General features: G+C 42.3%; 1 protein-coding gene across 1 annotated transcript in view; it reads left to right on the top strand.

Moving 5' to 3' along the window:
* cd2ap (CD2-associated protein) overlaps positions 1-13835 on the top strand; it is a 73964-nt gene that overhangs the window by 29318 nt on the left and 30811 nt on the right. The window contains exons 5-10 of the mRNA XM_084150990.1: positions 4-124; positions 3359-3537; positions 8147-8234; positions 10645-10739; positions 11788-11886; positions 12026-12082. Coding sequence (XP_084007116.1) covers positions 4-124; positions 3359-3537; positions 8147-8234; positions 10645-10739; positions 11788-11886; positions 12026-12082 — 639 coding nt within the window. The remainder of the gene's footprint in view (positions 1-3; positions 125-3358; positions 3538-8146; positions 8235-10644; positions 10740-11787; positions 11887-12025; positions 12083-13835) is intronic.

Genomic DNA, 13835 nt, shown 5'->3' with positions numbered 1-13835 from the left:
CAGGTAGAGGAAGGCTGGTGGAGTGGAACCATGAACGGCAAATCAGGACTGTTCCCCTCTAACTTCGTCAAAGAGATCGAGACAAACGCAGATGGACAGACGAACGACTTAACAGATGAAGGAGGTAATTATGGCGCCAGCAGAGCTTCACAAATAAAGGCGTGAATCATGTTCAAGCAGAGCATGTCATAACAAGTTAGAGCTGCTTAAGAATGTAGGTTCTTGGCTGAATCTCCGGGATTTTGTGTTTCAATTATTGTGTCTACATGAGAGACGTCTATAGCCTACCTGTTGTGACGAGTACATACAGTGCATTCAGAAAGTATTCAGACCCTTGACTTTTTCCAAATGTTGTTACGTTACAGCCTTTTTCTAAAATGGATTCAATTGTTTTTTCCCCTCATCCATGTACACAATAACCCATAATGACGAAGCAAAAACAGGTTTTTAGACATTTTTACAAATTTATATTTAAAAACAAATGCTGAAATATTACATTTATATAAGTATTCAGACCCTTTACTCAATACTTTGTTGAAGCACTTTTTGCAGCGATTACAGCCTTGAGTCTTCTTGGGTATGACGCTACAAGCTTGGCACCCCTGTATTTGGGGAGTTTCTCCCATTCTTCTCTGCAGATCCTCTCAAGCTCTGTCAGGTTGGATGGGGAGCATTGCAGCACAGCTATTTTCAGGTCTCTGCAGAGATATTAGATCGGGTTCAAGTCCGGCCACTCAAGGACATTCAGAGACTTGTCCCGAAGCCACTCCTGAGTTTAGGCTGTGTGCTTAGGGTTGTTGTCCTGTTGGAAGGTGAACCTTTGCCCCAGTCTGAGGTCCTGAGCGCTCTGGAGCAGGTTTTCATCAAGGATCTCTCTGTACTTTGCTCTGTTCATATTTGCCTCGATCCTGAATAGTCTCACAGTCCCTGCCGCTGAAAAACATCCCCACAGCATGATGCTGCCACCACCATGCTTCACCGTAGGGATGGTGCCAGGTTTCCTCCAGAAGTGATGCTTGGCATTCAGGCGTTCAGAGTTCAATCTTGGTTTCATCAGACCAGGGAATGTTGTTTCTCATGATCTGAGTGTCCTTTATGTGTCTTTTGGCAAACTCCAAGTGGGCTGTCATGTGCCTTTTTACTGAGGAGTGGCTTCCGTCTGGCCACTCTACCATAAAGACCTGATTAGTGGAGTGCTGCAGAGATGGTTATCCTTCTGGAAGGTTCTCCCATCTCCACAGAGGAACTCTGGAGCTCTGTCAGAGTGACCATCGGGTTCTTGGTCACATCCCTGACCAAGGCCCTTCTCCCCCGATTGCTCAGTTTGGCCTGGGTGGCCAGCTCTAGGAAGAGCCTTGGTGGTTCCAAACGTCTTCCATTTAAGAATGATGGAGGCATCTGTGTTCTTGGACCTTCAATGCTGCAGAAATGTGTTGATACCCTTCCCCAGATCTGTGCCTCGGCACAATCCTGTCTCGGAGCTCTACGGACAATTCCTTTGACCTCATGGCTTGGTATTTGCTCTGACATGCACTGTCAACTGTGGGATCTTATATAGACCGGTGGGTGCCTTTCCAAATCATGTCCAATCAATTGAATTTACCACAGGTGGACTCCAATCAAGTTGTACAAACATCTCAAGGATGATCAATGGAAACAGGATGCACCTGAGCTCAATTTCGAGTCTCATAGCAAAAGGGTCTGAATACTTATGTAAATAAGGTATTTCAGTTTTTTATTTTGTATAAATTTGCACACATGTCTAAACCTGTTTTCACTTTGTCATTATGAGGTATTGTGTGTAGATTGATGAGGGAAAAATACAATTTAATCAATTTTAGAATAAGGCTGTAAGGAACAAAATGTGGAAAAAGTCAAGGGGTCTGAATACTTTCCGAAAGGACTGTATGTACAGACTATAGTGTGTGTGTGTTAGTGATACGCAGGTTGACTCCTAATCTGCAGTTATATCCGCGGGTTGAATAAAGAGAAAACAATACCTTAAATCCATAAATGTATTGTTCTTGTGCAATTTATATCTATAGGCTACATTGAGGTTTTTCTTTCATTATTTTAGGCTATCTGGTATTAGTCCATAAGCCTAAGCGTCAGGGTTTAACTGTACGAGCCAAATAGCCTATACAGCCAATCGCCAAATAATGCTTTTGGGAACGGGCAGAAAAAGTTGTTGAAGTTTAATTCAATAAGACAAAAGCCTCTAAAGATGAGTTTAAGATTAAGAGATGGGAGGGCAAGAATATTAGGTGAAGTGGTAAAAGAGGATGATCGCAGTGCCAGCTATGTTATGTGTGATGATTGTGAGTCGCAATGCAAATTCGACAGTCACAAGACGGAACTTCAAATAGGCTTATGGCATGTCAAGGGAACTGTAGCCTACTGTTTAGTTGCGTCATGGAAACTGAAATCTGGACACTGACTGTAGGTCTATAACCTCTCACATAGCCTTAATATTAACAAAATTTGGACATGGGAACTGGAGTGGAGAAATATGATTTATTTATTTCTGCATCTTGAGAGAATGCAATGCTCAGTTAGATACCATCTGTAGAGGTGTTGTCTTCATAAAAGCTGATTAGTATTTCAACCACATAAAATATGCATCAAAGCCAAACTTAAATCTTAGCAGAAACACGTTGGGTAATTTTCACAATTGTCTTTTTTCTTAAAAACCGTCAAACTGATGTCATTTGGACATTTTGCACAGAAAATCTCGTTGTTTTTTTTTCTTCGTTATTGTATTTTCTCCCCAGTCCCTAAACAACTTTGCTCCACGAAAGATGACAGAGAACTTTACTGACGTCAACTAGATTGAAGCATTAATTCTATCGATCTATTACATCATTCTATTGAGCAAGGGTTTATTGAGTCTTCTAGAGCAACATATAATGACAGAAGAGAAGCTACATGTATCTAATTATAGACAAGTTGACTACCAAAATGTCAGAAATTATAAGCAGAAACGTATCTAAATCAGGCGGGAAAATATCCTGCACCGCCTGTCAATTTTTTTTCTGCCGTCATTTTCTATATTTGCGGTTTAGGGTTGGGTGCGGGGGGGGGGGACTACAAAGCAAGTAGTCTGGGTAGCCATTTGATTAGCTGTTCAGGAGTCCTATGGCTTGGGGGTAGAAGCTGTTAAGAAGCCTTTTGATCCTAGACTTGGCGCTCCGGTAATGCTTGCCGTGTGGTAGCAGAGAGAACAGTCTATGACTAGGGTGGCTGTAGTCTCTGGACATTTTTAGCTAGTGTGGGTATTCTTCTCATGCACAAATGTCTACATGTTTCTGTCCGTTTTTGTTTTGTTCCATTCGCCTCATGCATTTTGTCCTTCCCACAGATGGCAACGGTAAAGAAGCTCTGCTCCCCCCCTCCCCCACCCACCCCTCTCCAGGCAATGGAGTGATCACCCAGCCAAAGAAGATTCGGGGGGTGGGCTTTGGGGACATTTTCAGGGAAGGCTCAGTCAAGCTAAAGGTCCGCCTGCCCAGCACAGATGGAGAGGAGAAGAAAGACAAAGTAAGTGAGCTGAGCTGGGACTGAGAGATGTCTGAGAACTCACTCACAAGGTGTCATGCACCTCAACAGGTCCCAATAAGGCTCAAATACGTACTTCCCCTTAAAATAGACTGAAGTCCTCTGAGAACCAATTCACAATTGGAGAGGAAGACGGGCATGCTTTTTAAGTGTCCAAAGTTCCAACTGTCTGTTACATAACAGTATAACAATAGTAAGAATGTTTATGGTCAGAATGTGTCATATCACTAAAGTCAGACATTTCCAACTGGAATGCATTGGGACCAATGCTGAAAGAGTGTGGTTTTACATAGGATATTATTGGTTTATGAGCTTGTTTTACATTAACTAACATTCTGAGTTCAGCCTAAAGCTGGGTGACGTGGACAAAAATACATTTCATGATAAACTGACTGAATTATCACAATTACGATAAATTGAACGATAAGTTTATATCATTGTGCACCAGTATATATTTTTTATATTACTCTTGAATGTTGTAGTTATCAATTGTCCCATTAACTATCACCCATCTTAGCAAACTTACTTCATTTCAAACTTCACATTTCTCTAGTAGCACCCTATAAGTTATTTATTGTAATGAACGATATCAGCAAAATGTCCACGATAAGTGGTCGGTGTCGATATGGTTTAACGTCCCAGCTGGTTTATCAATATGGTTTATCCTTTACGAGGACCACCAGTCAGTATTATTTAGTTTTGTGGTTAGTGTTTGTTTAAGTCCTGGGAGAGGCGTAGCGTGGGTTGGGTTTCGTTGTCAACCCTTCCTCCTCCTCAGCTGATAGCCTTTATTTTGGTCGCAAATTGTTTGGATGGCAGGCAAGCAGTTTCCCTGCTCCCTCTAACTGACCTAGTTTCCTGGCGTCATTTCTGAGGGTGATATTTCAGTGTTTCTGAGGGTGATATTTCAGTGTTTCTGGGGGCGATATTTCAGTGTTTCTGGGGGCGATATTTCAGTGTTTCTGAGGGCGATATTTCAGTGTTTCTGAGGGCGATATTTCAGTGTTTCTGAGGGTGATATTTCAGTGTTTCTGAGGGTGATATTTCAGTGTTTCTGGGGGCGATATTTCAGTGTTTCTGAGGGCGATATTTCAGTGTTTCTGAGGGCGATATTTCAGTGTTTCTGAGGGCGATATTTCAGTGTTTCTGAGGGTGATATTTCAGTGTTTCTGAGGGTGATATTTCAGTGTTTCTGTGGGTGATATTTCAGTGTTTCTGAGGGTGATATTTCAGGGTTTCTGTGGGTGATATTTCAGTGTTTCTGAGGGTGATATTTCAGTGTTTCTGTGGGTGATATTTCAGTGTTTCTGAGGGTGATATTTCAGGGTTTCTGTGGGTGATATTTCAGTGTTTCTGAGGGTGATATTTCAGTGTTTCTGAGGTCGATATTTCAGTGTTTCTGAAGGCGATATTTCAGTGTTTCTGAGGGCGATATTTCAGTGTGTTTCTGAGGTTTTCTTCAGTGTTTCTGAGGGAGACAAACTACAGCAGAAAATTGGTGACATCTTAATTTGCATGAATAGTGATAACTTAATAATCACGCAACTAGCACACTGTAGGTTTCAGTTGATGATTTCTAGCTTCCATTTAACCCCCGTAACTCTTCTCTCTCCCCCCTTCTCCCCGTTGTCTCTGTCATGGCAGCGTTGGTTCAGTCTTTGTCCCACAGCTTACAACATGGCATATTCCATTACGCTGTCGTTCACACAGTCAATCCATCAGTAGCAGCAACTCTGGCACTTTCCACTCCCCACTTTCCACTCTCGCTCTGCTCTTTCTCTCTCATTTACATTTACGTCATTTAGCAGATGCTCTTATCCAGAGCGACTTACAGTTAGTGAGTGCATACATTGTTGTTATTATTATTATTTATTTTTTCATACTGGCCCCCCGTGGGAATCAAACCCACAACCCTGGCGTTGCAAACGCCATGCTCTACCAACTGAGGAGTTGCTCTGCTCTTCCTCTCTCTCTCTCCTCTTTCTCTGTCCTGTCTCTCTCTCCTCTTTCTCTCTCCTGTCTCTCTTTCTCTCTCCTGTCTCTCTCTCCTCTCTCCTGTCTCTCTCTCCTCTCTCTCTCTCCTGTCTCTCTCTCCTCTCTCTTTCTCCTGTCCCTCTCTCTCTTCTCTTTCTCTCTCTCTCCTGTCTCTGTCTCCTGTCTCTGTCTCCTGTCTCTCTCTCCTGTCTCTCTCTCCTGTCTCTCTCTCCTGTCTCTCTCTCCTGTCCCTTCTCCTGTCTCTTCTCCTGTCTCTCGCTCTCCTGTCTCTCTCCTCTCTCTCTCTCTCCTGTCTCTCTCCGCTCTCTCCTGTCTCTCTCTCCTGTCTCTCTCTCCTGTCTCTCTCTCCTGTCTCTCTCTCCTGTCTCTCTCTCCTGTCTCTCTTCTGTCTCTCCTCTCGCTCTCCGCTCTCTCCTGTCTCTCTCCTCGCTCTCTCCTGTCTCTCTCTCCTGTCTCCCTCTCCTGTCTCTCTCTCCTCTCGCTCTCTCCTCTCTATCTCCTGTCTCTCTCCTGTCTCTCTCCTCTCTCTCCTGTCTCTCTCCTCTCTCTCTCCTGTCTCTCTCCTCTCTCTGCTCTTTCTCCTCGTGACTCAACAGCTTGTTACCCACAATCTAGAGGACATTCACCTTAGCTGAGAAAAACACAGAATATACTTAGGCCTGCCTGGCTCTACCACTTGTCTGTCTGCTCACTCAGTAACTAAGAAAGGCTTGTTGTTCCATGTCAACACTTTCTCATCCCAAGCTTTCTGATGTTGGTCTATGTTTTAGCCTAACTCTAACCCATATGACATACAGTGGGGAAAAAAAGTATTTAGTCAGCCACCAATTGTGCAAGTTCTCCCACTTAAAAAGATGAGAGAGGCCTGTAATTTTCATCATAGGTACACGTCAACTATGACAGACAAATTGAGGAAAAAAAATCCAGAAAATCACATTGTAGGATTTTTTATGAATTTATTAGCAAATTATGGTGGAAAATATGTATTTGGTCACCTACAAACAAGCAAGATTTCTGGCTCTCACAGACCTGTAACTTCTTCTTTAAGAGGCTCCTCTGTCCTCCACTCGTTACCTGTATTAATGGCACCTGTTTGAACTTGTTATCAGTATAAAAGACACCTGTCCACAACCTCAAACAGTCACACTCCAAACTCCACTATGGCCAAGACCAAAGAGCTGTCAAAGGACACCAGAAACAAAATTGTAGACCTGCACCAGGCTGGGAAGACTGAATCTGCAATAGGTAAGCAGCTTGGTTTGAAGAAATCAACTGTGGGAGCAATTATCAGGAAATGGAAGACATACAAGACCACTGATAATCTCCCTCGATCTGGGGCTCCACGCAAGATCTCACCCCGTGGGGTCAAAATGATCACAAGAACGGTGAGCAAAAATCCCAGAACCACACGGGGGGACCTAGTGAATGACCTGCAGAGAGCTGGGACCAAAGTAACAAAGCCTACCATCAGTAACACACTACGCCGCCAGGGACTCAAATCCTGCAGTGCCAGACGTGTCCCCCTGCTTAAGCCAGTACATGTCCAGGCCTGTCTGAAGTTTGCTAGAGTGCATTTGGATGATCCAGAAGAGGATTGGGAGAATGTCATATGGTCAAATGAAACCAAAATATAATTTTTTTGTAAAAACTCAACTCGTCGTGTTTGGAGGACAAAGAATGCTGAGTTGCATCCAAAGAACACCATACCTACTGTGAAGCATGGGGATGGAAACATCATGCTTTGGGGCTGTTTTTCTGCAAAGGGACCAGGACGACTGATCCGTGTAAAGGAAAGAATGAATGGGGCCATGTATCGTGAGATTTTGAGTGAAAACCTACTTCCATCAGCAAGGGCATTGAAGATGAAACGTGGCTGGGTCTTTCAGCATGACAATGATCCCAAACACACCGCCCGGGCAACGAAGGAGTGGCTTGGTAAGAAGCATTTCAAGGTCCTGGAGTGGCCTAGCCAGTCTCCAGATCTCAACCCCATAGAAAATCTTTGGAGGGAGTTGAAAGTCTGTGTTGCCCAGCGACAGCCCCAAAACATCACTGCTCTAGAGGAGATCTGCATGGAGGAATGGGCTAAAATACCAGCAACAGTGTGTGAAAACCTTGTGAAGACTTACAGAAAACGTTTGACCTGTGTCATTGCCAACAAAGGGTATATAACAAAGTATTTAGAAACTTTTGTTATTGACCATATACTTATTTTCCACCATAATTTGCAAATAAATTCATAAAAAATCCTACAATGTGATTTTCTGGATATTTTTTTCTCATTTTGTCTGTCATAGCTGACGTGTACCTATGATGAAAATTACAGGCCTCTCTCATTTTTTTAAGTGGGAGAACTTGCACAATTGGTGGCTGACTAAATACTTTTTTTTCCCACTGTACTCTGTAGTAGACTGCCATACTTTTCACATACACTGACCTGCACGCTGTTGACCAATCAGTGAGTCCGCTGATGACCCTGTGCTCTGTGTTCATTCCGGTCAGGCATGGCTAGTCTCTCATTGGTGGAGACCATCTGGGCATTGTACTGTGCATACAATCATGTCAGTAAATCCATCTGTGGTTTGCTTCATTTTAGCCAATCCCATTATTACCATCTACCGCAAAGCCCGCCCATTCCAACGCGACAGACTCACAGAAAGCAGAGGGGGACAGCAAAGCAAAAGGTAAGGGAGAGGGTAAAGGTCCCAGTGTTTATGATTAGAAGTGACTGTTAAATACAAAATGGCATCTAGTGTTGTGTTCTCAGACAGTACAATATGTGTGTTTTGTCATGCCCATAAAGACCATTGTCCAACACCTGTTGTCCAACGCTTGATAATCATAGCACAACATTTATGGTGTTTTTATTGTGATTCTAACAATTTGTTCTTACATTGAGGGTAGGTTCAAGGGGGATATATTGTTATGTTGTTGGGGAATGTGTAACTACATTCACACAGTTGCTTCCTAAGTGTTAAACTTTTAAAGCCAATGGCAGGGTTAGGGTTAGCCAATTGTAATGGTATCACTAGGAACAAACTTACCACATCTAGGGTTGTTGCGGTGACCGTATTACCGCCACACCGGCGGTCACGAGTCATGAAGGCAGTCAAATTCCACGTGACCATTTAGTCACGGTAATTAGGCTTCTCCAAGCTCTGATGCTGCTGATGGCCATTAGTAGCTTGCCAAACGTGCTAACTGACTGGTACTCAGCATTCTATTGTCCCTCTAATCACTCTGACATCAATGCAAATGCCATCGAAAATCTAATCAAACACTTCATGAGAGCTCATGTTGCGCAACATTTCTATTGTCTATGCAATTGCGCGAGAACAGAGTGATGGCCTCTATTAAAAAGAGGAGGATCCCATCAGCTTTCTATAGGCTAGGCCTACTATATTTATTTCTCAACTTTCCTAATATTAAGCACATTGCTTATCTTTACAACAGGAGTATAGCCTACCTGGCTGGCATGAAAATGAACCACGGGAAGAGCGTCTTCCATTTGCTATTTAAGAGCATAGATGACAGGTTTTTTTCCCCGCTGCCCCTGTTTAGAGACAGGTGCATAATAATGGTCCATTCTAAATCAAAGCAAATTTCACACATATATTATTTAGTATATGTCAAGACAAGATTAAATCAAGAATAGTCTGATGAGTCACAATTTTAGCCTATCAATTGTGAATTATATATTATAACCTGTGAATGATGCCCAGCTTGTGTGCAGTAAGACAAGAAACAATGCCTTTTTTTTGCGACTTTTTCAAATCATAGTCGCACACCTCATGTAGCCTAGCCCATAGGCCTATATGTTTTGATAAGGTTTGTATCACAATTAAAGTGGCCAAATAACTTCTTAAAATTAAGATCATTAATCTGCTTTACAAGGGGTGTAGAGCCAAACTGGCATACATAAGCAGTGTGTGAGTTTCAAGTTTGGGGAAGATAATTTTCACCATAAAAATGCACCTTTTTATAATAAAATCATTACATGCATAATTGCATAATTCCAATATCTTCAATATGCACCTCGGAATTGGATAAGGACACGCGCAGTTGCATCCCCGATGCGTCTGTCTTCACTTGTAGCCTGTGAGAAAGATCCGATGACGTGTGAGCCATGTGAGTGAGAGGTGCTTCGGAGCGCGCAGCACTCAGGAAGAAGGGCACAACACAGCACTCCTGCCACTGGCCGCAGAAGGCATGGATATTTTTAGGGTGCATTACGGCCACACAAAGGGGATGCCGCCGTAAACTTCGAGGCATTATCAAGTGCTTGTCAAATTGTGAATGAGAGACTGATGAAGTGTGTACAGCCTGCACAAAAAAAGCTAAGCAGAGCTCATGCCTTTTGAAGCGACTATTTTCAAATCATCATTAATGGCATCATGCAGCCTTACAATGTATTGAAAATCAAAACATATAGCCCAACGTTTGTAGAACAACTAAAGTTACATTAATAACTAAATTAAGCATATAGGAGTACCTATTTCTTTGTTAACCGCTCAACACAGAATAGCCGCATGTGCACACTCCCTCAAATCGTTTGGAGAAAATATCCTTTCTATTTTATTCAGCTTTGTTCAATTGTATTCTTCACACTATAAAATAATATAAAATAGTGCCACGGAATTCTAAGCAAATCATGTTAAATGAACTAGTGTAGCCCACAGCCGTATGGCATAGCCAGATCAGGACCTAACATAAGGACAACTCAGAGTATGCTATTCTGTTGTTCTGAAATAGACTACATTTTCTTCATCTCATGCTTCTTTAGACCTGTCTAAAATAAATAATGAATTTATTGTGAAAGTGTAGGCTATATTACATGGATTTATTATACTTATTAAAATGTAATGTTCCAAAGGTTTGCATCATTGGCTTGTATGCTATATGTGGAAGCCAGGAGATGCTATCGTGAGACCGACAGTTATTTGCTTGACAATCACCGGCTGCTGAAATTTCGGAACTGCCACAGCCCTAACCACATCCATCACTTGACTCTTATTGTATGTGTTAATTTACTCTGTGTGTTTTGTTGGTCAATGACTGCGTTTCTCAAGAACGGTGTTGTTCCTCTTCCTCCAGTAAAAGAATACTGCAAGGCCACCTTTGCTTTTGAAGCCACAAACGAAGACGAGCTGACACTAAAAGAGGGTGACGTCATACAGATCTTGAGTAAGGTAAGTATTGCCACCCTGACCAGCACCAGCTATAAGCCTGTGGCCCTAACCAATATTCAGTGGAAAAGCTTAAAGCTACTACTACTCCTACTACGTTACCAGTCTTCATTTGCTAGTCAAAAAAGGTTTTAAAAGCAGTCTACATAACTGTCCCTCTTGTAAGGGAGAGAGGTTACTAGAGGATGTATAGGCTTGTTCCCAGCCACGTGTTTACACTATACACCTGGTCAACATGGTCCATCCCGGTCCGTGATCCTCAGTGTGTTCATCTCACTCACCCTAGGGATGGATTTAAGTATTTAGTCCTAATGATTCGTATTAGGATTTAGGTAGACCTGGGTAGTTTACAGTAGGCACAACAACATTTTGTAACAGGAAATGGGTGATCTTCTTATTGGACCAGTTCAGGTAGTACCTCTTCCATTTCAAAATGGCCTCTAAACACGACCCTGATCACCAACGAGCACCCTGCTGTGTTTTGGAAGCAGCGTGATGAGAGGAAGCTGTCGTCATAGCAAGTAAGTGATCTATGGCAGTTAGCTTCCCTTGACATTGGCCAGAGACTTGGGACTTGGGTCCCTGTTGAATTTCACACCCTGAAGAAAAGCATTAGTGCCCTGACTGGGAACGTGGCCAAGACGGTGCTAGGCCATATGGAGAGGTTGAGTTACCATTTAAGAGGTTATGTGGCTCTTGAGTCATGGTTTGTTATTTAAGGCAGACACATTATGACAGATCATGTTTCGCTGTGGATAAATCATGTTTAAGTGCCATCTAGTGTCCATTAAGCAGACTTACATGTGATGTCTAACATGAAGTGAGGTTGTGGGCTTTGAAGCTGATTCAAGCTGATTATATTGAATCAAAGGCATAATTGTTTATTCAGAGAATAATTTGTTTTGATTACAAAATGGCCTGATGCAGACATTTAGAAAGTTTCTCAGACTCCTGTCCCTCAGGAGTCTCTAGTATGTTCTTTTATCTTAGCCTTTTCATCGTAATGTTTAAAAAATGCTTTACCAGTTAAGTTCTTGTTGTTATGTTTCAGAACACAGGGGAGCCGGGGTGGTGGAGAGGGGAGGTCGGAGGTAAAGAGGGGGTTTTTCCTGACAACTTTGTGGCTGTGATGTCAGACGCAGACAAAGAGGTAAAATGAAAGAAATAGTGAACACCAGATAACATACAGTATGTGTTCCCTAGTGGTCTTGTCCTTTAGTAACCTATGTTTAATGATCATACATGTTTCATTATAAAAACTTTCAAAACTAAATCCTTTTATGTTGCAGCCGGCTCCCACATCAAGAGGATCAGTCAAACTGTCTCCCAAGCAGGAACCGGAAGAGGTAGGCTGGGATTTCTACATGCTTGTGTTAGAGTACATGGTCTTGGTGTATGCTCACATAATTCATATGGGACTCTTCCTTTTGATATGGAGAGCAGTTATAATGAGAGTGATAGCCTCATTATATGTTCTGCTGACTGGTCATATTGGGGTCTCTGTAAGGGGTCTCCTATAAGTCATCACACACCTCAGACTGAAAATTATGCTTTCTCTAAATATTTTTATACACATTATAGTCCCTGTTTATTAGCTCTGTTGCCATTGCAAAGTGTCCTGGCACCTGTTGCCTCCCCGGCCCACACAGTGGCTGCTGTTGTTGTGTCGTGTCACGGCCCGGTGGAGAGACCATGCTGCTCTGCATCACCATACGTAGGTCAATGGGTCAAGCAGTGGTGGTGAACAGCCTTCTGACCCAGAGCATTAGGGGAGTATTTACGCCATAATGGAGCTCAATGTTGCCCTTTGTTTAAGGCCCTGGCCGATGGGATGGAAGTTTATGTTCTCAGTTCTGCTAGATGCTCAGTAGAGGGCAGACATGAACAGTTCTCCATTAAGAGAGGCAGTCAGGCCAGTCTCTCGCTCTCTCTTCCTCTCTGATTTCATTCATATTCTCTCTTTCTCTGAACCTCTCTCTTTCTTTATTTCTAAGTTGTTATTGTGAGCATGGTATATAGAAGTCTCAGTTTGGGTTGTTACAGGATACATATTAGTAGCATATACATTTACATTTTATCAATCTTATTATCAATTAGGAATTGCCAGGGACCTCACGATACAATATTATCATGAAACTTAGGCGCCAATATGATATGTATTGCGATTCAATATGTGTTACGATTGATCACAATTCTATATGTATTGCGATTCGATATTGCGATTCGATGTTCCAAACATATGTATCTCTCTGTCTCTGTCTCTGTGTCTCTGTCTCTGTCTCTGTCTCTGTTTATGTCTGCTGCAGTGGGACAAGAGACGTGGAAATAAAAGTGCTGAAAACATTTTGGCTCACTATTTAAAAGGAAAATTGAGGCCAATCTATAGGAGGAGAAATACCGACGTTTTTGCGCATGTACAGCCGACTAGCACTAGCTAACGTTAACGACCTAGCAAAAAATGTTACTCATAGAATCAATATAATATTGTGATACTCTGCTGTATTGATTTCCCCCCATCCCTATGGTCAATGCATAAAGTTTAATTACAGGAGAACGACTGAGCTTTTGACCTCCTAACAACTGAGCTTTTAACACCCCATATAGGTGTTCCACTGATGCTGTTGATATAGTGAAGATTGTTTGTTTATTTCAATATTTTCCCGGTTTCGTTCTCTTTAATGTGGTTAAGAGAATGTAAAGTCCCACATTCCCTGTGATTCTTCATGCTGCGGGCCCTCGTGACTACAGCATGTAAGACACATGAATTGTCAAGTGGCTGCTTATAGCTCTCAGATTAGATACTGGTGCTATCACAGTTTGGCTGCAATTCATTCTCAGATATAGCCTTAACAAGGAAAGTTGCCATGGAAATTGTCATCAAATACTATTTTTTTCTACATTGGACATCATTGCAAGAGCAAATAGAACAGCACAGTATGTGCTACAATTATTTTATTCTTCTTTGCTGGACACTCATCTCCTCCTTTTCAAAAACAAAACAAAAACATATGCTTGCACCTGGGGAGAGCAGTAGCACTGTTTCAACTTTCACGGATCTCGGCTTTAAGATCATGGTGGAACGGAAAATAATTGCTTGAT

Source organism: Coregonus lavaretus (assembly GCF_964263955.1).
Source record: "Coregonus lavaretus genome assembly, chromosome: 33".
Classification (NCBI taxonomy): Eukaryota; Metazoa; Chordata; class Actinopteri; order Salmoniformes; family Salmonidae; genus Coregonus; species Coregonus lavaretus.
This window is presented reverse-complemented; position numbering and strand designations above follow the sequence as displayed.